The sequence below is a fragment of the Corvus cornix genome, chromosome 4 (assembly GCF_000738735.6).
Source record: "Corvus cornix cornix isolate S_Up_H32 chromosome 4, ASM73873v5, whole genome shotgun sequence".
Lineage (NCBI taxonomy): Eukaryota > Metazoa > Chordata > Aves > Passeriformes > Corvidae > Corvus > Corvus cornix.
This window is the reverse complement of record NC_046334.1, coordinates 24233578-24258133: the sequence shown is the minus strand read 5'-3', so window position 1 is coordinate 24258133 and position 24556 is coordinate 24233578. Positions and strand designations below refer to the sequence as shown.

Genomic DNA, 24556 nt, shown 5'->3' with positions numbered 1-24556 from the left:
CAATGAAACAAATTAAATTCTGGTTGGGGCACTTGTGTGTGAGCACAGATAGCAGCAGAATGGTTTTCATTCCTAAGCACTTTGGAGATGTTGCTGGGAATCTAAGTTTCTTCCTGGCTTCTACAATAGGAGCTGTCATAAAATCTCAAGCAAGAAGTGGGGTATAAGAAAAAAAAGTCACATAACTGTATGAAAAACACAACTGCTAAGGACTATGCTTTGATTGTGACTATTTTTTTCCTCTTTAAGGAGATTTTGGAATATGATCTAATGATTATACATAGATTCCAGTGGGAAGTGATGGGATAATTTTTTTTTGCAATGCAAAATATATTTTATTTTTAAGCATTTTTAATAGTATAGAAGGATTTAGGACTACATTTAGACATCAAAGCCTCTGAACTCGGTATTTCTTCTTTTTTGACTAGTAGTTTTTGGAAGCATTTTATCCAGAGAAAACATCAGAGACAGAAGTTCTCTGGAATTTAGGTTGTCTAAATATAGTCTTTTTCATACAAATTATTAAGTAGGAGTAGAGGACAGTTCTCCATGTAAAGTAAGATACACTTTTAATAACATGTTTATGAAAGCAGGACAGTAATTTAGCTTTCACACTGAAACACTGTAAAAATGAAACTGATCTAATCATGAAATCAAAGAGTTTGAATAAAACCAAAAATTTTAGGACATGCTCTTCCCACAAACATTTCTTAAAAAGGTTTTGAAATACGGCAAACATGCTGCTTGAGAGAATAACATGGGGAAAAAAAAGAAAAAAGAAGAAAAAGGTTTTGCTTTCCTATCTATTGAATAGTCCTATGGCATTTCAACTGGACATACTTTCCACCTCAGGCTATTATATTACAGACTCAGTAATGCAGTCTGAGGGTGGTCCCTCTAAGACAAGTGTGGCAATACCATGATATGTTTATTCAGTGGAAAAATCTATTTCAGCATCTAATTAGAAGTCTTTAAAAGATTTACTCTGATAGTTTCTTTCTAAGATGTGTCTTGCAGGGAGTTGCTTTTGTCTATATAGATGTTATCCAGCACTTGCATTTTGTTTTTCTCCCACTTACTGTGTGCTTATGGCATGCATTTGGCAAATACTGAATCTAATTAAGGAAGTGTTAAATGACTATCTGAGGGCTTTTAGAGATATTTCTTCCTCTCTGGATCCTAGTTTAGCTGCTCTATGCACAGCTATAGCAATACAGATAGGGTAGACAAAGGATGATTTTTTGGCTCTGATCTAAGAATTAACTGTCAGACCCTTACATTTCAGCTATGAAAGGTTCTACTTCCTCCCTTTTCTTGCTGATCAGATGATAACCTAGTTTACACCACCAACAGGGAAGTCTGTTCAGTTATGCTCATATGTCTTCCTTTTCATGATGGATGGTGGGCAAGGAAGGTGGTATTGCCTTCATGCTATTCATCCACATGGAACTCATAAACATGAAATAGTGGGTGGTATCGGGATGGCATGTGGCAGGAAATTCATGAGTGTAAAATGCAGATGGAAGAAAATGACTTGCTGATCAATAGATCTACAAATTTTGAAAACACAATCTACTTTACTTCTGATTAAGTTGACAACTGCATGATCAACCCAGACATGGACACATGGTATTTCCTGCGGTGTCATCAAAGAGAAACATTTAGGTAATTGCTCTTAATTCATTTCATGTAGACACTAGAAAAATTCTAGGGAAATAAACAATTGGTCCCATGATATAATAAGTGTAAGACATTACCTACCCCAAATAAAAATACAGTTTTTGCTCTCCATAAGAAAAAAGAAACACAAAAAATTCAAATATGTTACCCCATCAAGATGCCCTGCTACTCTATGGAAATAAAGATCTCACAGGTTCACTACAGTGTTTGCTTCTTTTCTTTTTGCCCCTTTGCTGCCTTATCCTGCTAAGTTCCTTTGAGTTTTGAGTTTAGCTATTGTCCTTTTTTAAATAATACAGTGGTGAGGACAGCTAACAACAGTGGTATGTGCTCTCTTTCTAACATATTCCTTTCTTGGAACCAAAACTCAAGGTGAAGAATGCTCTTAATTCTTTGTCAAGAAATCATACCCGTAGAAAGCTGCAAGGCCAGACAGAAGAGTAAGTTACCTCTTGATTTCCTCCCATGAATATATGCTTTCCCAAGAAGTTGCCACGTTGGCCTGTACAAATCTTCCAAATCCAGTTGCCACCGATCTGGTTCAAGGTACCGGATAAGGTCTTCCACAGTGCTAAATCCAGCAACAGCATTGTTTAATACATCCAAGGGCAAGGCTGATGGGGGTAGCAAGGATGGGCTGGGTGCTTCTGTGTGGTGCTGCAATCAAAGCCAAGAGAAGAGCACCAGTCAGAGGGTTAATGCATCTGCTCTGACAAAGTGCTGTACTTTACCAAGTTACATAGCTGGGAAAGTTTATAAGTGGATAGCTTGTTTCCAAAGTACAGTTTATCTAATAAGACAAATGACAAGAGTCAAAAAGTACCTAATTATTCTTTAGCAATAATTGTAAACAAACTTCCACTACACAGTTTTCCTACTTCTTACATTTCCAGCCTTGCAGCCAGCATGCCACTACACCTGTCCTTTGAAGATGTTTACTGAGTGACGGAAGGGACTTTAGAAATAGAACAAAGGGTGATTTAAAAGTATGACCCCATTACAGGCATTTCCCGTACCCCTCTAGGAATCTGAAACATTCCACATTCTGCCTTTCCTCAGAAACTTAGCCACAATCTTTGTCTTCTTGTGCTTCAATGCAAAATATTAACATACCCCAGTATGAAGACAGCAAATATTCTTGCTCTCATCTATAGATAACAAAAAGCACCAGATGTGTTTCATACAGTAATAAGAAATATGTTTCTGATTAAACAGTAATGAACAGAATAATAACAACATCTGGCATAAGTAAAATGATTTCTCCGTTACGAAGAGAAAAAAATGTTTCAAATGAAATCAAAAGTATTTAAATGTTGAAATTGAGTCCTGAGAAAGTACTTTACCACAGCACAAATCTCACTGACAAGCTCACTGGACAGGACTACTTAGTCACACACAATTCAAGCAAAGTGAGGCGTCTGTTTTTGTTCACTCTACAGTCTGTTTTAAAATTATCCATTAATTTGTATTTTCAAAAGAATTTAAAAAGGCAGGAAGGGAAGCCTAAATAGGAAGCTGTTTCTGCAGCCCTGTAAGTTTCTTTAGTCTTTTCTGTATGCAGACATCAATGCAGATATTAATGTCCAGAGTACTGCACCAGAGCAATTCATCTGGATCATGTAAGACAGATGCAGAAAAATTTGAATATGCTGCCAGCTTAGGAGATGGGAAGGAGAAGAATATGTGTTTATATCAATATCTATATTTAAAAATTCTCGTACCACTTAGTGTCAAAATGGCACTCTCAGCACTGCAATGTGAAGTGTATATATACTGTAATTTTTTCAATCTGTAATGTCAGATCAATGGTAGGTATTCATTTACCTTCACAAAATGATCAGAGAAATTGATGAGAAATGTTAACAGTTATGCTGGAAAAAAAAGGTTTAGTAAAATAATTCTTGCAACATTCCTCACTCAGCAGAAGTTTTCTAAAATATATATGCCTGTGGTAGCTGTATTCCATACCAATAATAATATTTATTTTTTGTCCTCTAAATTCTATTAAATATGCAGTTTTGGTTTCAGCTAAATGTGTGGTTGAAAGAGCAGCAAATGGAAGTAACCACCACAGCCTTCCTATTTTTTGCTTCAAGGCTTTCCCTCTCTACAACCTCAAGAAATGCAGCCACCAGAACAATTTGTGCTGCTTTTTAACTGGAAGTCTTGCAAAAAGAATACAAAACATAGATTAAGTGTGCTGCTACTATTAACTTTACCATATTTTCATCTTGCTAATCTTTTCCAATAGAGTTGGTGAAACAGTTGTTTCCCTCCCATTCTGGATGAATGTGGTTTTAAAAATATTAAAATATTTCTTTTTCTCTTTTCTCCATTGCCCACATTAAAAATAGCAACATGTTGATTCATCTATTATGTTATGATAATAAAGCAACAGATTCTGGTCTGTAATTTAAATAGTTGCTCTTAGCAAAATATGCTACTCAGCAAGCTTCAGAACAGTGCTGTGACACTGGAACTCGGATGGTCAAAAAAATAAACATTCCAAAATTTTTCTTCCTGTTTTTCTCCACAGTGATGTAACAGTCACATTTCCTGGTATGAAGGTGCAGGGTTTTACTAACGTGAAAAACAAAATCAATGGCAGAACTAATAACTGAAGCAAAAAAAAAAAAAAAAAGAATCCTCTATTTTGTTTCCATCTGAAGAATTTACCTGAGCGTCTTACTTCTGGTGGGATTTTTGTTGCCAGAAAAACAGGTGGATTCTAGAATAAAATGCATTGGTCTACAATCTATTTCCATATTTACAACTTATAACATGCACTGCTAAACAGTACATTTGTAGCAAGTAATCACTCAGTTTATGGTACTCTGGGTTCAGTGGTCATTTGCCTGAGTTAAAATGTTGTGAGGATATGGTGAATCATTGCACTTAATGGTAACACAATTAACGTTGCCATCACTTTCTAGTCATTCTCATGGCAGCCCAAAACAGAACGAAAAAGTAATTGAAACAGCAAAATTATACAACTTTGAAGATGAATGTTTTAGAATAAAGTCATTTGAATCTCAAGATTAAGAATGTTTTTTCCTAATAATCTTTACAGTTAGTCAATTTATATGACAGTTAAAATGTACCAAAGATTAAAGATAATTGATATAATAAAGCTATAAATGCTGTAAATTGTATTTGTGACATAACCTTTATGAAATCTCAATTCAATAAACTGTTCAATATAAATGGTACTTCTAATTATATTCTACATTGTTTTTACTTGCTAGTAGGTACTACTTATTTTATAATTTAAATCTTTTGGACAGAACATCTAGGGCAGCATAAGCAGTACTCCTTCCAGTGACTAAAATTATACATTGGAATTCTATACAATTTATGATCTCACTTGACTTTTTCGAAGTTTGTCATCTATAGGTAGTGTTTACACATGCAGTAAGGTTTTACTCTCAGAGAGGAAAGGAGAAATGACTTGATACAAGAAATGAAAACTCAACTTCACTGATGGTACACACCTTTTAGAACAAGCATTACAGAACTTCAGCATAACTCTGAAACGTAACAACATAGCTGCAACTTAGAAATGCTGAAATGCTTCTTACCTGAAGCTTTCATTCACTTTATAGGAAGTCCATCACTCCTGTTGCAATTTAATCTACATCTCTCTAGGCAATCCTACTCGGACGCCTCACTCCACCTGCGTGTCTGACACACACTGGTGTTTTCAATGCACTCTCTGTGCTGGGCTATGACACCAGTACTCAGTGGGTGTCAGAGAGAGAAGCCACTTCACTGCAGAATGGTGGTGTGGAAGCCTCCCAGGAGGACCATGGATAATCTCTAGCTGTTTGGCTGCACAACTTTGATGGAGATAATGAAGATGATCTTATAATGAAGATGATCTTATAATGAAGCAGCCATCTGTCAACTGCACATCTATTCTATAGATGGCATCACCTAATTTAGTCCACAGAACTTTGTCATGTCGCCACTAACGGGTCAGCTAGAAAATAATCAGGCTTTAACAGATTTATTTATCTGACAGGGGAGATATAACCCAAGACAAAAGACACTCCTGCTGTCCAAATATAGCAGCTCTCCAACATATCTTTCCTGATGGAAACCATTTTCTGGGAAGTGATGTTCTCCAAGCTCTGCTATAATAAATACTAATTGACAGTAAACACTATTTCTGTCATAGCAACACATTCTCAACTCATACCAATGTTTTAGGTTTGAGATCACCTTCCTTATTTTTTTTTCCTGAGCATGAATAATTTCTGTCAAGATAGATTTGAAAAATACATGAAGTTCTCTATGTGATTCCTCTAGTAAAAAAAAAAATTCTGTGGTTTGTTTCTGTTTTCCTACCCAGGAAACAATTTCAAATTACTTTAATAAGCATAAATATGCTTAAAAGCAAGATAGAGACAAACAGTTGCATCTTTACTGTTAGTTAAAATGATTCAGGATGAAGACCAGAGCAGAAAACACTGAGCTTCTGCTGGCCTGTAAAACAGCCAAGAATGACAATTAGTGTTGGATCAAACAGAATTTTTGTCAGGTTTGTTTATATTGTATTTCTGTACACTTTGTGCACTTTGCTCTATCTTCTGTGCACTTTGCTCTATCAAAACAAATACCGTACAGAAATCCCCTAAGTTGTTTACAAACATACAAGACAGGCCAATAGACAAAATTTAGGCAACAGTTTAAGATATGGGCTCAGAAAAAAGGACAGAAATAATACTGACTAATGTCACAGGACTATACAGCCCTGAACATAACACATAACAACAGCACCCCCAAAAAAATTTAGGGACTAAAATGCATCTTATGGTGCTCACAATGTTATTTGTGCCCTGTTAAAGGAATCAAAACTACCCCATCTAGCCTCTTTCTCAAAGGGAAAAGAGTAGGACACTACCATAAGTAGAATCAGAAGTCAACCCTCACTGAAGCAGCAGATCTGAACAAAAATGTCAACAAACAGATTTAAAATCATCTGGTTGAAGTTCAAGTCTGAAGTATTATTCAGCATGTAGTCTAACTTGAAGGACTATGATTAATTTCTTGTTTTGACATGTATTTCTTGTGTTATCCTGAGCACAGTATTTAGGCCAAACCTTCATAATGTAAAGCATCTGGAAGTACTGTCTCCTTGCATGACTGTATATGTGGCTGCATTATAAACAAGAGGTAAACTTCTGAAAAAGAAGCATAGATCTGCAACAGCTAAGTCATCACAACTGAAAGCACAGCAGCTGCTAACACAAATACAGTTTTAGAGTCACTCTGGCACCAGGAATTTCACAGCATACAGGTTTGTAACACTTGATCTCACAAGTTCTGTGAAAGAATGAATACAACCAATTTTTATTAGATATTCATTATCGGTTTACCTTGAAGAATCTAGAAGTGTGTTAGAGTGATACCAGGTATAAATTTGGATATGAGACTGGATATTATAACCTTTTCTGTTTGCCACTATCCATCTGTTCTTTCCTTGCACTAACCTGCTCCAAGGATAAACAATTTAGAACATAACAGCACTGACCTACAATCTACACAAGATCAGCTTTTAAGCACTATCATGACCTAAGAAAAGCCTTTATATTGCTCCTGTTTCTTAGGATAGGACTGTCAAGGTACTAACACTACCCTCTTCCAGTTAAAGGAGAGGCAAGAAATAGTATTGTTAGGTTGCTGCCACCAGGAGTGAGGAATTTCATGTTTAATAATGCAAGCACTAAGTTAAGACTGGAAAAACAAAAACAAGTGAGTCAAATACTTGGCATGACAGGACACTTACAAGTATTGAATAATATGTCTAAAATAATTACCGCCCCACAAAAGAAATCCCCACTTTTTTTTTTTTCATTTCTTGTCTTGAAGAAAACACTGTCAGGCAGTTTCTGAGTGATGACCCATTCATCACTTGGCACAGTTCAGAGAAACTAATAAACATCAGTGTAGTTTAATCAAACTAGAAGGGACCCTATAGGAAACCTCAAAGGAACCTACTCTCTTCTGAAACCCAACTAGGATCAGTAATTTGAAAGAAATACCATATTTCTTTTAATGAAATATCCTTAGAGCTTTTTTAATTATTATAAAAGAACACTTCAAGTCCCGCTTAGATTTAAAGATATGCTTTTGAAACTTAGAGTACATGCACATTCTTGTAACATGCACAATAAAGAGCCTGTTTTCTTCCTTTATAATCACAGGTAACCCTCCTACTTGCATCATTAGAAGCTATGAGAGAAAGCAGATATCCAACTCTTCTGAGTTTGCCCTGAGGACACAAATTTCTCTGCGTAACAATAGCTCTTTCTTTTCTCCCGTAAGTACATGCAGTAATAGGTGTGAAAAGCCTCTAGAAATCCTGACCTACCTGAAAAAGTACACACTTACTTGCTTGCATATATACAGTACAAAAAAAAGCACTTGTGAAAGTCTCTCATTTGTAAAGACATCTCTGTACAACATAAACCTGCACCGCACCTATGAAATTATTAGTCCTGTTCAAGTTGCAAGGCAGAAGGAAGCGAGATGATCTGTAGCTGGGCAAGTTCCAGGCAAAACCAGGAAGAAGGCAAGGGTGTTTATTGTACATGGCAGAGATGGAAGTCAGGAAGGCTGCCACAGCTCCCATCTACTGCAGCACTTTTTACTGCTTTAGCTGAAGTTACTGTCACAGCAGCAAGGATAGTTGCATGAGAGGCACATCACTCTGGGGCTGCTGAGTAGGTAGATCTGGTGAAATAAGCTCCAGTGGCACTGAATTAACATCCCTCTCCTTCAGTTGCCCTCGCTTCAGGGGTGCAACTTCTGCCAGCCAAATGACACACAGGTAGGGGTACCAGCCCTCCTCAATTTAATCAGCTTCTGCAAATGAGAACCAGACTGCAGGATGACAGCACCCCTCTTTCCTGGGCCTCCAGCTCTCTGCCTTTCACAGGCTCCCTAAATTTTCTGTTCCTACAGTGTGCTACAGCCTCTTACCAAAAGCTTGTTCAGGCTCTCTTCACCTGCATGCAGGGTTTTCCTTTTACCTCACTGAGGACCTCATTTGCTGAGAATCCATGCATGCCCTTGCACCAATTTACATATTAAAGCCAGAGATGGCTTTCCAAACTCTACATCCATATTTTTGTTACTGCAGTTTGAGGGTTGCTTTCCGAATAGTGTGTAGTTTCTGCTCTCCAAAACCACCAACAGGAGAAAGATCACAGAGATCACAAGGGAAAATGAACACATTTGTGCCTTTCTGGCTTTGCCTGTCACAGGTCAGAATAAAAGAATAAAGATGTGCAAAAGTCACGTTGGCTAACAGTCTTATAGCTTAATTGACAGCATAACATTTCCTCAGGCTGAACTTTTGAGATAAAAAGGTTTTTGAAAATGTTTAAATATTCCCCTAAATAGAGTTTCTGTGCAGTTCACAGAGGAGGCCTGGAATTCTAATTGTGCTGGAAACAACTGCAAGGTGCTCCCAAGGAAGCTAGCAGCATGGAAATAGCACAGGATGTCACTAATCATCAGTGCTCCTCTGGCAAATTGCACCTTTCTGCCTGAAGTGTATGCGTACTGACACCTTTTGGAATAGACAGTACAGGTGTGAGGGACACTCTGTGAAGACGGAGATGACACATCTAGAGCTAGTTCATTAACTCTCAAAGGATGCCATCAATAGCAATAATCTCTGGAAGCCATTTTCAAAAAACTTTAGTGATTGCTTAGTTATAAATTTCTATAATTATGTATGTATACATAAATAGTCGTGTTTATATACGCATAAAAATACATTTTGATTTTTCCTGTGACCACATGTATCAGTAACAAGCCACACTAATTCATTTAAAAGGCAAAAAGAAGAAAACTAATGCTCAGCACTGTATGTATGGGAGATCTTATTGTCAATACACTTCATCATGACAGTTTTAGAGGTTTCTATTCCTAGGAATAATATACACAGAGACAACGATCTTTCTTGGATGCAGTTGCATGTTATTGATTTTTTCAGTGCCATCTGGTAAGTCTCACTGAAGCAGCATGTGCTACTTCATGAGTATTTCATAAGCACTACAAAGTTACCTGCTTCTCCTTTACTGGAAGTATTCATTATTCTACAAAATGACCCAGTGATTCTTGTATTCTTTTGGGTAAGAGCTTTCATTTGCTGATTTATTCTTTCAGCTAATTAAGGAGAGAAGAACTGTATGAACAACTCTGCTTGAAAGCTGTGTTGCCAGCATCTTTGGCAACTGCAGCCATCTCAAACCATGAAGCAAATAACCCCTGCAACCCCCAGAATCCAGAAAGCTTGCAGATTCAACCAGATACGTGCAGCAGAAGTCAAATTCTGATGCCTTTTTTCTACCTTTGTAATGGGTTTTTAATTATATTTGCTTGCATTAGGAATTTCTGGATGTGGTAGTGAATAGTATTCTAGATAGAAGACTCAAATAAATGCAAGAAATCTCACGACTTGGACGTATTTTGACTCAATAGGCAAAGACTCAGCCTTACTATTCTGAAAGCAGGACCTGATGAAGTTGAACTTCACTGGCTTGAACAGGAAGCATTTAAAAGCAAATACTTAGCCTGTGATAACAGTATAAAACAAGTTAAGGCATAGATTATCTCCAAGACAAGAAGCTTCAAAGTCGAATCAGTATGTCAGTTTTAATCTCAAGTTACTTCCTGAAATAATTTGTCTTTTTTATCATTTTCAAATTACTGTAGTTATACAAGCTAATTTTAGGTTTATTATCCCAGACTCTGGGTTCCTATTAAGTATACTTGTGGCAGAGTAACATTTAAACTATACCTACTTCCAAAATCTTAATTATTAGTGACCACTCTCTCCATTTTATACATTTCTCTCTTCTAAATGAGACTTTAAACAAAATTTAGAGTGAGCTCTCCCCACTCCATGTAACTATATATATATATGCCACAAGAAAAAATCTACCTTTTGCATCCTAGTAACAACTGCAAAATATTTTGGTTTCTGAACTTAAGAGTACCTCTCATTATAACATTTTCAAACCAGATTTATGGAATACATTTAAAACTATCTGGCTGTTCCTGTCTCATGCATGAGCATATGGAAGGACTACAACTGCAACTTTAAAAAGCTAAATCCCAGTAGATGATGTCTTGTACAATTTAAATGCTTAATAAAAATATTTAGTCTAATTCAGATCATGGGCAATACTAACATGTATATACACATTTAAAAGGGTATGAAGTGTATTTGTGTGTTTGTACAGATAAAGTACCTGCTGAAAATGACTGAAAGTAGACTGTGTACAGGCAAAATGAAGTACCAAAACAATTTACTGAAGTACAGTTTCTCTCATCACAATCTCATAAAATCTTTCTTTGGAGAAAGATCTTGTGCTTGCAGCAAGGTGCTAAAGCAGGCAAATCCCCCAATGTCTAAGAAATCATAACCTTCATGTCTGATAACATTTTCTTTTTTATATTCACAGGACTTTCCTAAACACATTAACAGCTGCAGTGAATCCTTACAAGGTGTGGAACGTGTGAGGGAACGTGCACCTTCTGTAAGTGCTTGCTACAAGTTCGGTCAAGTGACCTGCAGATGTCGGATGCTGGCTGCAGTCTCCTGCCTCGACAAACCTCTGTGCAGGACAGGTGGTTAATATTCACATCTTGTGGGACTGCTGCTGATTCCTGCAGGCTCAGTTTTGCAAACACAAACCACTTTCCTAAGTAGTAACTCTGTCCTCCCTGTCTTAGTGCCTTCCTTTCAACTCTTCCTTATTAACTACTCATCACAGTATTTAAGGACATTTAAAGTTTATTCCCTGCTCAATCTAGCTCATTGTTAACAAGTCATTGCAGCCCTGTACCCATTTTCAGAGCAGAATTCCATATTGATTACTTGCTGAATTTTCCAATAAATGTGATATTTTCTCCTCATACTGCTCTCACTGAGGTGTTAAAGTAGAATACAGAGACCCTTCTAAAACTATATCAACATTTCATTGCTTTATTACTTTCTGAATATACCCGGAATTACCTTTTTATGTTTCAAACATCAGCTCTTAAGGTAGCTTTGTTTCTGTTTTGTGCTTGAGCTGTCCTTGAGATTAAAGCAGTAGGGCATTTAATGACTGTTTTAAATAGTAGTGACATCACTTTGCACTAAAATATTCTTTCGTGGACATTCAAATGCATGAGTTGACAACAAAGTAAGAAGTGTTTTTTCAAATGCTGGTATAAATAAACCCTTTACCTTCATTTCATGAATATAAACTTAAATGTAATTTTCTAGGTTGTCCTATTTTGATGAATGTTGTATTATACCTGCAATTCCCTTCTAGAAGGGAAATTTTATAAAGATTTATATATCAAATACTAAGAGCAAGAAAGAGAATCTCTCTTCTCAGTATTTATAATGATATCCTAATATTTTTTTTTTACAGTTTATATTTAGTGTACAGAGACCCTGGCTCCAAAACTTAGCTGAACATCAGCAGAGCAGGATTCCACCACAGCTTAGCTTCTTTCCCTGCAATTTTGATACCACGCAATTGCAGTATACGTACCTGTTGCAGGCTGAAATGTGGAACACTTTTTACTCAGTCAGGATAACAGGACAACCTGAATTTTCCTTAAAATGTGAAATTATCATCTAAAAGGAGGAGTAGCATTTTAGTTGAACTAACAGTAAATTAAGATCCTCAGTGCCCAAATGACTCAATGCAAAAAGAGATTCCCACAATCAGATTGCAGTGGGCATGTAGATGTAGTCTTAGGAATGTTTGCTCAGATCTTGTTGCAAATGGGCTTACTGTGAATATTAATCACTACATCTATAGACACACCTAAAATTCAAGCAGGAAATGCTTGTGTCTGTTACATCTATGATTTACAGAAGCCTTTTTTAAAATTTTCTGTACACAGAGCTCTAGGTCTTACTTGACTGACAGTAGCTGACAAGGAATAAACAGTCAACATAAGTGCAGCTGTTCTGAATAGAAAAAAGTTTTTGTACATTCTTCCATGACAGGGGATATGGCCAGCCATAGTAAGAGGACATCATGTCTGCAGACTTTTTTTAAAATTTTTCATTTTACTCAAAACACACACAAAACAACAGTAAGTGTTTGGAGTCAGGGAATGAACTGCTCTTTAAGTTCCCTCTAGGAAGTTCTCCACGGGAAATGGATAGGTGTTCTTAAGAAAATGTTTACTTATCCCAGCACATACACAGGAGGTTCATCAAACATTGCACACTAGGAATAACCATTTATTACAACTGGAAAGTGTATTTGTGAAGAACAATGAAAATTACTTCTACAGTGAACACTACTTTAATTTGATCCTTCAGTATACATGTTAAATTCCACAACAGCCTTCTGTTCATTTCATATCACAATAAAACGAACACACCCAACATTCCTGTACAGCAGACATTGCAAATCAGAGCTTGTCCTGCCTTGAAGGTAAAAAAGTCCTTGAACAAAGCATTACTTTACAGGGAAGGAACCTCATCTCTGTCCTCATGTATCCATTCTTGGTGTCATCAAACCCATTAGAAATGTAAAATATTTTAAGATTTATGAAGGAAAATGTTTTGCATTGTGTACTTGTCATATTTAGATTTGTTTTATATATAGCACACACATCAGAACCCAGAAAGCATGGTAGAGACTAGGGCTACATTGTCCACATACAGATTCTCACACCATTTTAACATGCCAGATTTCTAACTTGTGAGCTTGCTTTTATTGTCCTATACTGCTAACCATAATGTTGTCCTGACATACACTTAATTTCCAGCTGTATCACTTCTACCTACATATTTTCTTCTATCTGTATTTCTTAAATCTCATTTCATGTTACTTCATTATACTTTGATATATACTATCCACACAAGTAGAGTAATGTGATTACACAACAAGTAAAAGGCAAAATTAATTGGGAAAGTATGCTTAATAAGAGAAGTTTAAGAAAAATATTTTGAAATCCCTTGCATTTAGGAGTAAAATATTAAAAGCATAAATACAAAATCATAAGTAGAGTCTGAAGCAGAATGAAGTGTCACAGTGGACCAAAACCTGAATAAGAGATGATGGGATCCTGTTCGAAAAAAACAAATCTCATTCAGATATTTTCAGAACAACCTCATAAAAATAGATATTGAGCTGCTAGAGAGGTCTCAGCTGACATACAGTGTTCAGATTTATCTCCAGCACTTGTTAGATACAGGCAGAGAGGAACAGGATATTCACATGAAAGAGCAAGATGAAAACAAAATGAACCATGATAAAAGATTGAGTGATACAATTTACTTTCATCTCGGCAAGACCAGGCTGACAGGAGACAACAAACACATAAAAGAGCATCAGATGATCAGCTGTTCCCTAGTCCATCAGTGACAGGAATTATTTATGTTAAGTGTTAGAAAAAAATTTCATACAATGTGAAAGAGTGCAACAGATGACTGGGGAAATCTCTGAAATCTTCATTCCTGGAGTTCAGGAACAGCACTAGAATCTAGCAAGAATTAGCTTAGTGTATCTACTCCCTGCTTAGAATAGGACGATGGCTCAGAAAAGGTCCCACTGAGTTCCTTTCGAGCCTTGCATCTCTGTGATTGCATTACAAAGCATCTACCTGGTAAACTCGATGTTTCTAGAAGACCTGTTAAATTATGCTGAGGGACATGCTGAATTTTAGACACAAATTAATTCTAAATAATTTTAAAAACTGTGTTGACTAACTATGACAGAAGGTCTTCTGGATATGTAACCAAACAATTTTTTTCCTCAGTAACTATTTGTCCATTTGCACATTTTAACCCTTTGGATTTGGTAAACTAATGGTGTAATAAAAATAAATAACTGCATGCCAGTATACCTAAATATAGAATAGCTGGTGGAAAAAACATGTTTGGTTTTTCAGTTGCATGTCAACCTTAACTAAACTTAACTAAAATGTGAATAGGAAAATGAATGAAACTACTCCAATTTTGGATTTTAATTTAGCTACTTTCTCTTGAAGAAATTTAGGGAGTCACAGGTTTTTTATTAAAAGCTGATTCCTTGGGAGTAGCAGAAGTTCCTTTGACAGTATCATTTACAATTTCTTTGAAACCTCAAAACAGTATGTAATATAACACACTTGAGAAGATGGCTTTAGTATCAGCTATAAAATAAAAGTAGATGCATTTCTGCCATGCTCTACTTTTTCAAAGCTATTTAAAATTGATCCTTCAAAGATGGTTTGAAAGCAGACTGCTCTTTTCTATTTCTAATAGTCTCCCATTAAATTTGGTGCTGCTTACAGCATGAACAAATCTATTAAAATAGAATAGGTTGAATTTTAAGGCACCACTATAAACAACTGCCTCAGCCTGATGCTTGGTATTATTAAAAATGAAATAAATCTTTGAAGCAGCCTGATTACTTTCACTATAATGAATAAATATAGATTTTCCTTTGTACATCCAATTCCTTCTCAGCCCCTTCCTTGACACGCATTAAAAAAAAAAGAAGAAAAGAAGGAAAGATGGCATCTGCCAAGTAATGAACCTGTAGTATTAACAAATCCAATATTATATAAAGAAAATAAAATTCTCCTGAAGACTGCTGGTTAATCAGTTGTCTTCCATTAAACCTGATATCTTCAGTTATAACAATGTCACTGTCCACAGATGTGAACAAATTATCTCTAATTAGTCTGATGGTCAACTAGCTCAAGTATCTTGAGATAGAGAGAGAGATAGATAGGTAGATATTGATATAGATAGATTATTATATTCATTTGGGCTTGCTAGCATAGTATGGATATGGGTATTCTTTTTAACAGCAATGACAGAAAATTATGCTGCCTTATGTTCTCAACCATGCCATTAATCTTCCTTGTAACATTTTAAACAAATCTATTCAGGCATCAGTTATGGCCCCAACCCTGCCACCAGAACTGTCAGCAGTCACACTGACTTAAAGGGATGTCCCCATGTGCACAGACCTTCATCTCCTTTCACACTACTCTGGTTTTGCAAGTTCACTCTGCTGGAAAGCTACAAATTCAAAACACCTGCACAAGAAAGGAAGTGCTGCACACTAACACTGAACTAATCATGACTCATTTACAAACTGCTGCTATCTGCTCTACCTTACTGTTACTTTTAAAAGAGCTGAGGGTTTTCTTTAATGTTGTGTTTCAAAATCCTAATTTTAAAAGAGTTGCAAAGCCTTTTAAAGAGGCACCTCTCACTCTACTCCCCTCATGTACCCTTTATTAGCGCCCTTTTGAAAAATTAATATTTACACTCTGAAATATACCTTTCTGCTTGTATATATACTTAAAATATCCCTCTGTCTCTTATTTTTCCTGTTCACTGGTTCAGCAATACTGTCAGTTTCTGATGATTTAATGTAGAATATATGGAGCTAATTACAGAACACAAGACATCAAAAAGTGTGGTTTTCTAAACTCTAATTAATTGTGGTTTCACAGGCTGCTATTCACTGCAATCTAGGAAGTGGTTAGATGTGAGGCTTATTATCAGTTTAAGTAAAAAGCCAAACTGTGAGGCACTGGTTGCACCTGATTTTTCCAGCCCGTAAGAAATATGACTTTCTGCGAACTGCAGATATCGTGTAACATGGGGTTCAACTGAGAGAAAACAAAGCAATTTTTTGCCTTATCTTACTGGACTGAAAGATACTGTCTAACCACAAATTTATCCTTTTACCAAGTCAGAAAGTGTTCTTCACAGCCATGTCATTGAAAACGCCCATTTGCATCCCCAACAAAGCACTATCTCAGAAATAAGCCAAATAAGAAGATAAATTAAGATGATATTAAGAACACATTTTTTTACAAGCATTGATGACCGAATATATATCGTGGTATGTTTTTTCCAGGGCATGATGGACAGACACTGCAAGAAGAGAGCAAAAAAAAGAGGGAGTAGCAGGGGGGAGGGAAGGGATTTTGCAAGGAAACACTGGTCAAGAACCCTCATTGACGAGATCTGCAGGGCTAATTGTGGTGAGATTTTTACCACCTGCCCTACACAGTGAAGCCCCATGAAATGATCTGTTTGTTTAAATAAGAACAGAAACCCATTCTGAAGGTTCTCAATACCAAAAATGAAACATAATTGAGATGTTCTGCATGAAATACACTTATGAAGCAATGTTAAACAAGTTGAGTAAAGTGACTGTGGTGACTACCATGCTTTGCTGAAGGAAGACTCAGTCTTATATTTGGAGAAAATATTTTCTGTGTTTGTACATTTGAGATACCTAATTGCCAAGAAGATAGTATTACCATGCTCTTAGCCTTCTTTCACTATTTACTATTTAATTTGAAGCTACTTTGCATCTTTCAGATTATCTGTGCAGTTCCAGTGGACAAACAAGGATTTGAATGAACAAATTAGGATGCGTGAGCACTAACCACTTGGGGAACACGAGGGAAGACAAATCGTCATTTCAGCTACATCACCATAAATTTAATGTAAATTGCCAGAATTTAGATGAGTATAAATTCCCTTTGTAAGTTATATTTCAGTTAAGAAGTCAGAAGAGGACATTTTGCTATTTAACAATTCAGGTTATATTCTCTTCTCAAACAATATACAAGTATCAGATATGGGTTACCTTAGCAACTATTGTGTTCTCAAAGAGAATTCTGAGAAAAAAGGATGCTTTAGTAAGCAACTAAAACATTGACAACTCTTTTCTTTTTTTTCTCCTACCATTCAACTTCCACAGAAAATTAAACCAAGTTTTTGGGATAACCACTGATTGTAATCTCAGAATGAGAGCATCAATACTGTTTTTAACCTGATTTGCATCAAAGTTTAATTCTTCCAAGCAATCTTTACTTCATTACTGAACCTGGTCAATGATGTATAATTCACTTAATTAGGAGATCAGAGGAATAGGCAGCAGCTGGGCAGAAGATTAATCTCATTGTAATAAATACATAAAGGGAAACAAATATTTGTCAATTAATTTATTAATATATTTTTTTAAAAATATCCGCCCACCAAAATCTGTTGAAGTTTGAATAATGTGACCATTATTTTGATGATATGGTCATTGTTTTTCAGACTCACAATACCTAATATTTCATGTTGAAGGCAATGGGAACTGCTTGTTTAAAAATCTGTCATCAGTCACACTGTACATGACAAAAGAACTAGAATCAAATCTTCCAAGGATTTCAAGCCTATAAATTGGAAAGTATATTATTATTATTGCAATTTCAGTGGTGTGGTATATGAATAGAAATAACATTAAAATTGCAGGAAATATAAAATTCAACTTGGTGCCTTGTTAAAGTAACTTTAAAATACAATTATTCACCCAACAAAGCCCACAGGAACACCATTTGTAAACAAAATGATCTAACTGTGACAATTTGGCACTACAGCACTTGCCAGTTATCACGCCTTGGGTAACTTGACTATTATTTTCTCTTTCTCCTCTGAACCTCAATACTTGGCAGAAAAGAGCTGTCATCCTTGTCCTGCAGAAAGAAAAATAGTGGAAGCTGCCACACTGCAAGAAGCCATGGCCTATGGCAGACTGTAAGTGGGGACACAACACTGCACATGACAAAGCCAGAGCAGGGTATAAAAGATCTAAACCAAAAAGTTCACATGCTGTGCCCCATGCAAGATGTGTTGCTTCCTAATTCTCCTTGGGGATTACTAATTCTCTAATTGCTCGATTAGGAGATTACCTTTTGTAAGTATTTATCTAAGGAGAGGACAATGGAGAAGTCTTTCAAAAGTAATTGTACTCTCATAATTTATTATGGAATCAGATTAAGAGAAAAATTAAAGTAATGGTGTTATTAAAATCACTTTTCTCTGGTTTCAGATTTTCATGATGACTACACCTTAATAGTTCGCCACTCTTTCAAATATGAACTACGAAATTTAGGCCAGTTCCATCTATAAAGTATCCATTGGCATTTTTGTATAGCACCGGTTTTGTAAATTGTGGCTTTGTATGACTTGTTTAATGATACTCCTTAGATGGGCATAAGTGTTTTAAAATTATCATCAACTTTTCTGAAATGGCCTGCAGAGAAAAGTTGGTTCTGTTCCCATTGATAGCTTTTAATGTATTGATTTTCCAAATTCCCTTGTCATTTGTAAACAGGTAATTTCAGGTAATGCAATATCAAGCTTTATAACGGAAATGGTAAAGATTTTTTTCCTCTTTAACAGCAAGTATCTTTTCCAATTTAAAGAATTGAAAACCTTTCTGAAAAATTTTTAGTTGTCTTTCTACAGTTGATTTGACCAATTATCTTTGACTTTTGGTGCAAAGCTGAGCTATACTCTGAAGTTTCTATACCAGAAAACAGTTTCAAAAAACTCTTATGAACCATAATTCTACACTAATTTTGCATCAAAGATATACTGCTATTTTAGGCACCTAATCACAAAGGCTTTTTTTCCTACATGAAAGGTGCCTATGAGTTTCTTAAGCAGAAAGGCAATTAAGTAAAGTAAATACAGTATTTAAAGTTATATATATTGACAGAGTGCAAAGAAGAGAAGACCAATGACAGAATTTACTTAAACTAAAAGACAAGAATTCCAAGCCAAAAAGGCATTACACAGATGACTTAAGAACAGGAAGTATTTTATTATTAACTTTTGATTACCCAGAACACCTCACATTGAAAAGCCCAAAGACAAATACGTACACACAAATCAGAAGAGTTCAGCGAATCAGAATGATTTTCAGAAGATAAGCAAGGGCAACCCTATTAACAACTTACATATTAAAAGCTTACATATATGTGGCTAACTGTCCTTCCAGTTAGAAAGTTAAAAATTATTTGGCATTTGGTCCTTTCCCATCAAGAAATATAGATGATGACTCAGAGGGTTTGATAATTTGGCTCAACTCAGTTATCTTACTCTCCTTGGCTACTAGTCATTTAGGATGGGTCAGTCAGCAGGGAAGTTCAGGGTTGGTTGCATGGAGTTAACAAAAATTTGTTTTCAACTAAATTTTAAATTTTAGGGTTTAGCAAGCTTCAAAAACAGTGGCCTTTTTAACACTCACATGCAGGCACAGTAAGAAAAACAGTGAAAATAAAACACTTGAAAATGCAAATTCAGGAATTGCATTTACTATGCCAACCATTCACAAAACTATGAAGATACTGATTTCTAACAAAATTACCTCAGAACAGCATCTGTCTTTTTAAAGATGGTGCTTGTCACACTCTCAGGCAAATAGTTAGAATAAGGGATGTCTACTGAGAAACTCTGAAGCTAAGTGCTACCAAAAGACACCAGAGCTAGATATTGAACAATAAATCACCATATTGATTTAATTATCTACACCACTACACTGAAAATCCCTTATCCTCCTAACACAATCACTCAGATGGGACCAAGAACTGCTGTAAGTGATGTCAGGGTAGAGTTATGATAGAGTTCCCCTAAGAAACCCTTTTGCAGCTGAAAGGGAAAGGCTACTAGGATCCACCAACCTCCACAGTGCCTGTAGGATTATATGCAAAATTTCTTGGAAAGGCTGTGTCATCTACTTTTACACCTCCACCTTTCAGGTGCCTTTGAACCTGGTCTTTCATGTATTAAAACATACCCTTCAATAAGAAGCCAGCATTCTACTTCTCCTCGTAAATGATCTTATACTATTTTTCTTCCTGTGATTTATTGCTCAGCTCAAAAGAAGAGTGAAATGAATAGCCAAGACTCTAGAAACGTCTTTTGCCAAGCAAACTGCCTTCCATTTCCACATGCAAGGGCTTTTTTAATTTCATTTTGGTTTTAAACAATTACAGTTCTTCAACAACAATAGCTAGGAACAAACATGGAAGCAGCTTTCCTGAATTCCTTGTCTACTATCCTAGCCTGAGATAATTGCAAGAACAGATGTGACAGCTTTGTGATTTTCTAGACTTTCCCATGAAAACAAAACTGAAAGCTTTTCAACAACAATCCTGGCTTTTTCAGCCAAACCTTTCATCATCCTCATTAAAAAGGTTTTGAGCATTTACAGAAACTAACAAATGACAGCTCATAATCCCCATCTGTAACACCAGAGGCCAGGTACTGCAAAGACAAGACAGGTGCAAATTTTGGTATTCCCATAGTGCTTATTATCTATCCCTTTTTAGAAACAAAAGGATTTGTCTTAACACCACTACCAATATCCCACATTAATCTTCCCATGAGCAAACGCTTACCCTGAAGCTACTATACAGTGTTATTACTCTGTCAAGAATTTTTCTCCTGAATTTAAAGAGGTGCTTCTACCAACCTGTGGAGCTAGACTGTGCTGTAACTCATCTACAGAAGCTGCTCCACAGCTGAGTTCATCTCAAATGTCTAGAGTTACCCCCATCAGAGCTGTAGTGTGTGACAAAGAAACTTAAAAAAAATTGAGAAGTTGCACCTTTCTATCCCAACTTCATTCATTTCATTTCTGCTTTTGCCTTTTCCTACCAGAATCATAGTAAGAAAATTTAGCACAGTACACACCACTCTAATTAGTTACTGCCCTAGTTACACACCACTCTTATTAGTTACACACCACTCTTACTAGTTTTGCTGGGGTGAGCCAATGGATAGGATTGTGGCATGACTAAGACACTAATGATGGATAGGGACAGAACAGGAATGCACCTAAATGGCAAAACTGAAAACAGTGGTGGTGCCTGAAACCTAGTATATGAAATGTGCATTTGCTTACCTTTTGTTTTTGGTTAGCAACCATGTCAGACACAACATCTCAGTATTTGAAAGAAAAAAAAAATTAGGACAGCACCAGTTACACAGGGGATTACTTTGAGAATGGGAGAGAATCACTTTGCTTTGGAACTTGTAGAGAAGCCATCAGCATGCTCTCTCAAAAATGTTGATCCTGAAATTCGGAAAAGGGATAGTCAACTAGATGACTCTGTAGTACTTAAAGCATAAAAAATAGGGGTTGCTAAAAAAACTTTGGAGAAGAGGAAGGTGATGTTGGGGGTTCTTTGGGGTTGTTGTTTGGGTTTTTTTCTGGGATTTTTGTGTGTGGACGTTTTGTTGCCTTTTTTTGTTTGGTTCGGTTTTTTTGGGGGAGGGTGGTTTGGGTTTTTTAAACCAAACACACGAAGTGAAAAGTAGCTTATAAAATATGTAGTAAATGATTAAATAAAAAATTGCACACAAGTAATTGAGACAGTTCATTCTTTAGGATAGCTATGAACAATTAGATTGAACAAATAAACTTGAACCATGACTATAGATAGAATAATTTTGAAGGACTAAAGGAACATTTGAACATCATTCTGAAATACTTCTGTTGAAGTAGCATCCAAAGCTCCAATTACATGACATCATTGGGTTTACAGCTGAAGAATGGTGTTTTTATATGAATACAGATTGCTCTTAAGTCACAGCCCTGGTTAAAGGGTTTTTTTTCTTTGAGGAGCCTCATAGAAAACCTTTAAATTTTTGAAAACAGCAGAGCACACAACATTAAAATTTACATTAGAACACTACAATCAAGTAAATGATAGAGCACGTAAAACTCATTTCCAAGTTAAATATGCATACATAAACTTCCATGCTGAAATGCTATGAGACACACTAATAAATTTTTTAAATACTAAAAAAGAGTCCCTGATATCATAAATATTCATTACTAATAGAAATCTAATAAAAGCCTTTGGGCAATTTACAAAAAAATGAAGAAAAGAGATCATCTCCTGTATTTGAAATGCTTTTCCAATATGCTTTCTAAACTTTTTCCCTTTTTAGGGCTTTTTAAGTGTTCCGACATTGTTTCCACTGTATCGTTCTATGGTCTGCACTCATGTGGGAGGAGAGAGCTAATATGTGATCAAAGACAATTTGGGACAAGGAGCAATAAGGTTGCCTGCTTTTTTGTGACAGTTGCAGTACCCCATCTATTGTTTATGGCAATAATTTCTGCTTGAAACAAGTTGATACAGACTGATCTAACTTGGATATAATGCTCTGGACAACGAAAAGGAGAGTAGTTGTCATGAGCTCTTGTCCATGTCATTTGTTGTGATTGCCCCTCAGTACTTCCAAAAAAACCCCCCTCACATCCAAAAGTAAAAGAGTTTTAAGACTTATGTAAATGTTCCATAGGAAAACCCACTTTGATACTTGTTGAACACTCCTGAATTTTTCAGGAAGAAAAGTTGTACAGAACTTTTTGAATAGAAAAAATACCAAAGCATGACATTTAAATGCAATTGCATTTAATTTTGAAATTACTGCTACTTATATAAAAATAAGAAAATTAGCTGGTTTTTATGTCTTGCCTCAGTGAATCAGGATGTGATATTTAAAATACTTCTCAAATCAATGAATTTAAATCTTAGTCAAATACATAACAAATTTGTAAAAAAATTTCATCCAAGGAAACAAAATTAATTTTTTCCACAGTCATTGAAACAATTTGTGATTCTTTTCAGCCTTCACCACTGGAAGACTAAGATCACAGAAAAATACAAAAGAAAGGGTTTATACTACATGTACCACATGAGAAACTGCATTCAGATTTTGGCCAAAGGGAAAGGAACCTTGTCTTTCATAGTACAAAACTTGCTATCAGGTAAGTATGCTCGTTCCTTTTAAGAACTAAATGACAACACCAAAATGGTTCAAAATCTCACTCTTCCTTTTAGAGTCTAAGAAAATCCTCACTGACATCTGAGGTTGTGGAGATCAAAGATACACTTCCATGGACTTCTGTGCAGGACCATAATTTTGCTAGATTCCTGTCTAACTGTCTCTCTGTGAGCCTGCTTCACACACACAGATCTTTAAACTTTTTATGACGTCCATGGGACGGAATGACATATGGTCACAGGAAACAAAGACAAGATTTCATTAGAAAGTATACTTTAGAGGTTCTTTTGCCTCAAAGGTTTTTTTTCCCCACCATTCATTTTAGTCCCATGGATAATAGCCATTCTCAGTTTGTACTCTGCATTTTTTTTTTGTTAACTGAAGCATTTCACTCCTATCTATGTATTTTGAGGTAATATTTACTGTCTCATCTAAGAAATTATCTCATCTAAGATGTTAAGCAGAAATTTAATATAAAATTGAATCTCCAAAGAAAGAATTAGTTCAAAAACATCTTTGATTTACAATGAATTTTTACCACACAAAAGAAAACTAATAGATGGAATTTGTACACAGGAGCATCTTTAGTAGCCTGTTTAATTATCCAGACTAAGGTTTCACTGTACCTAATCAGTGGACACTCTGAACACAGAGTTTGTTTTAGAGTCCTTCCCACCACCTGAAGGATTTTCACAGTTCTTTTTCACTTTATGTAGTATTGCAAAGTGCTGCATAACACTCATCCACTCTCCTGATTCTTCACAGCACCTTGGCTTAAACAACCCTGAAATAGTTTTATTTCTAAAACCTTTTGACCACTTCTAAAGAGAGTGTAGAAAAACCCTTGTTTAGGAGATCCCTAATGTCCTTTAGGATGTTTCTGGATGGATTTCCAGTTATTGCAGACATAGTTAAGCATCTCTTGGGTTTCAGTACAAACATGTGAGAAACACACCTGATAGCTGTGAAATCTGTAGACTTGTGAAAGGAAGGGAAAGCAGGGTATGAGCTTTCCTCTCTCTGTTCTAGTTTTATGCACTTTTTCTATTAGTATTTACATTTTATTTGTCTGTTTCAATCAACAAGCTCTATTAATAATGTTCCACAAAAAAACCCATAAAAGTAACATGCTCAATCCTCAAAGAGCAAAACTTAGCCAATTTGGATGAAATAAAGGAAGAATTATTAGATAGTCCTAAATATCTATTTAACTTTCATTACTGTCAAAAGCAAGAGTGATACTAACAAAATCTC

General features: G+C 35.9%; 1 protein-coding gene across 2 annotated transcripts in view; it reads right to left on the bottom strand.

Annotated features, from left to right (window-relative positions):
- PDGFC (platelet derived growth factor C) overlaps nucleotides 1-24556 on the bottom strand; it is a 123459-nt gene that overhangs the window by 5277 nt on the left and 93626 nt on the right. For both annotated transcript variants that reach the window (XM_039551517.1, XM_039551518.1), the window contains one exon: nucleotides 2130-2337. In XM_039551517.1, the coding sequence (XP_039407451.1) occupies nucleotides 2130-2337 (208 nt within the window). The remainder of the gene's footprint in view (nucleotides 1-2129; nucleotides 2338-24556) is intronic.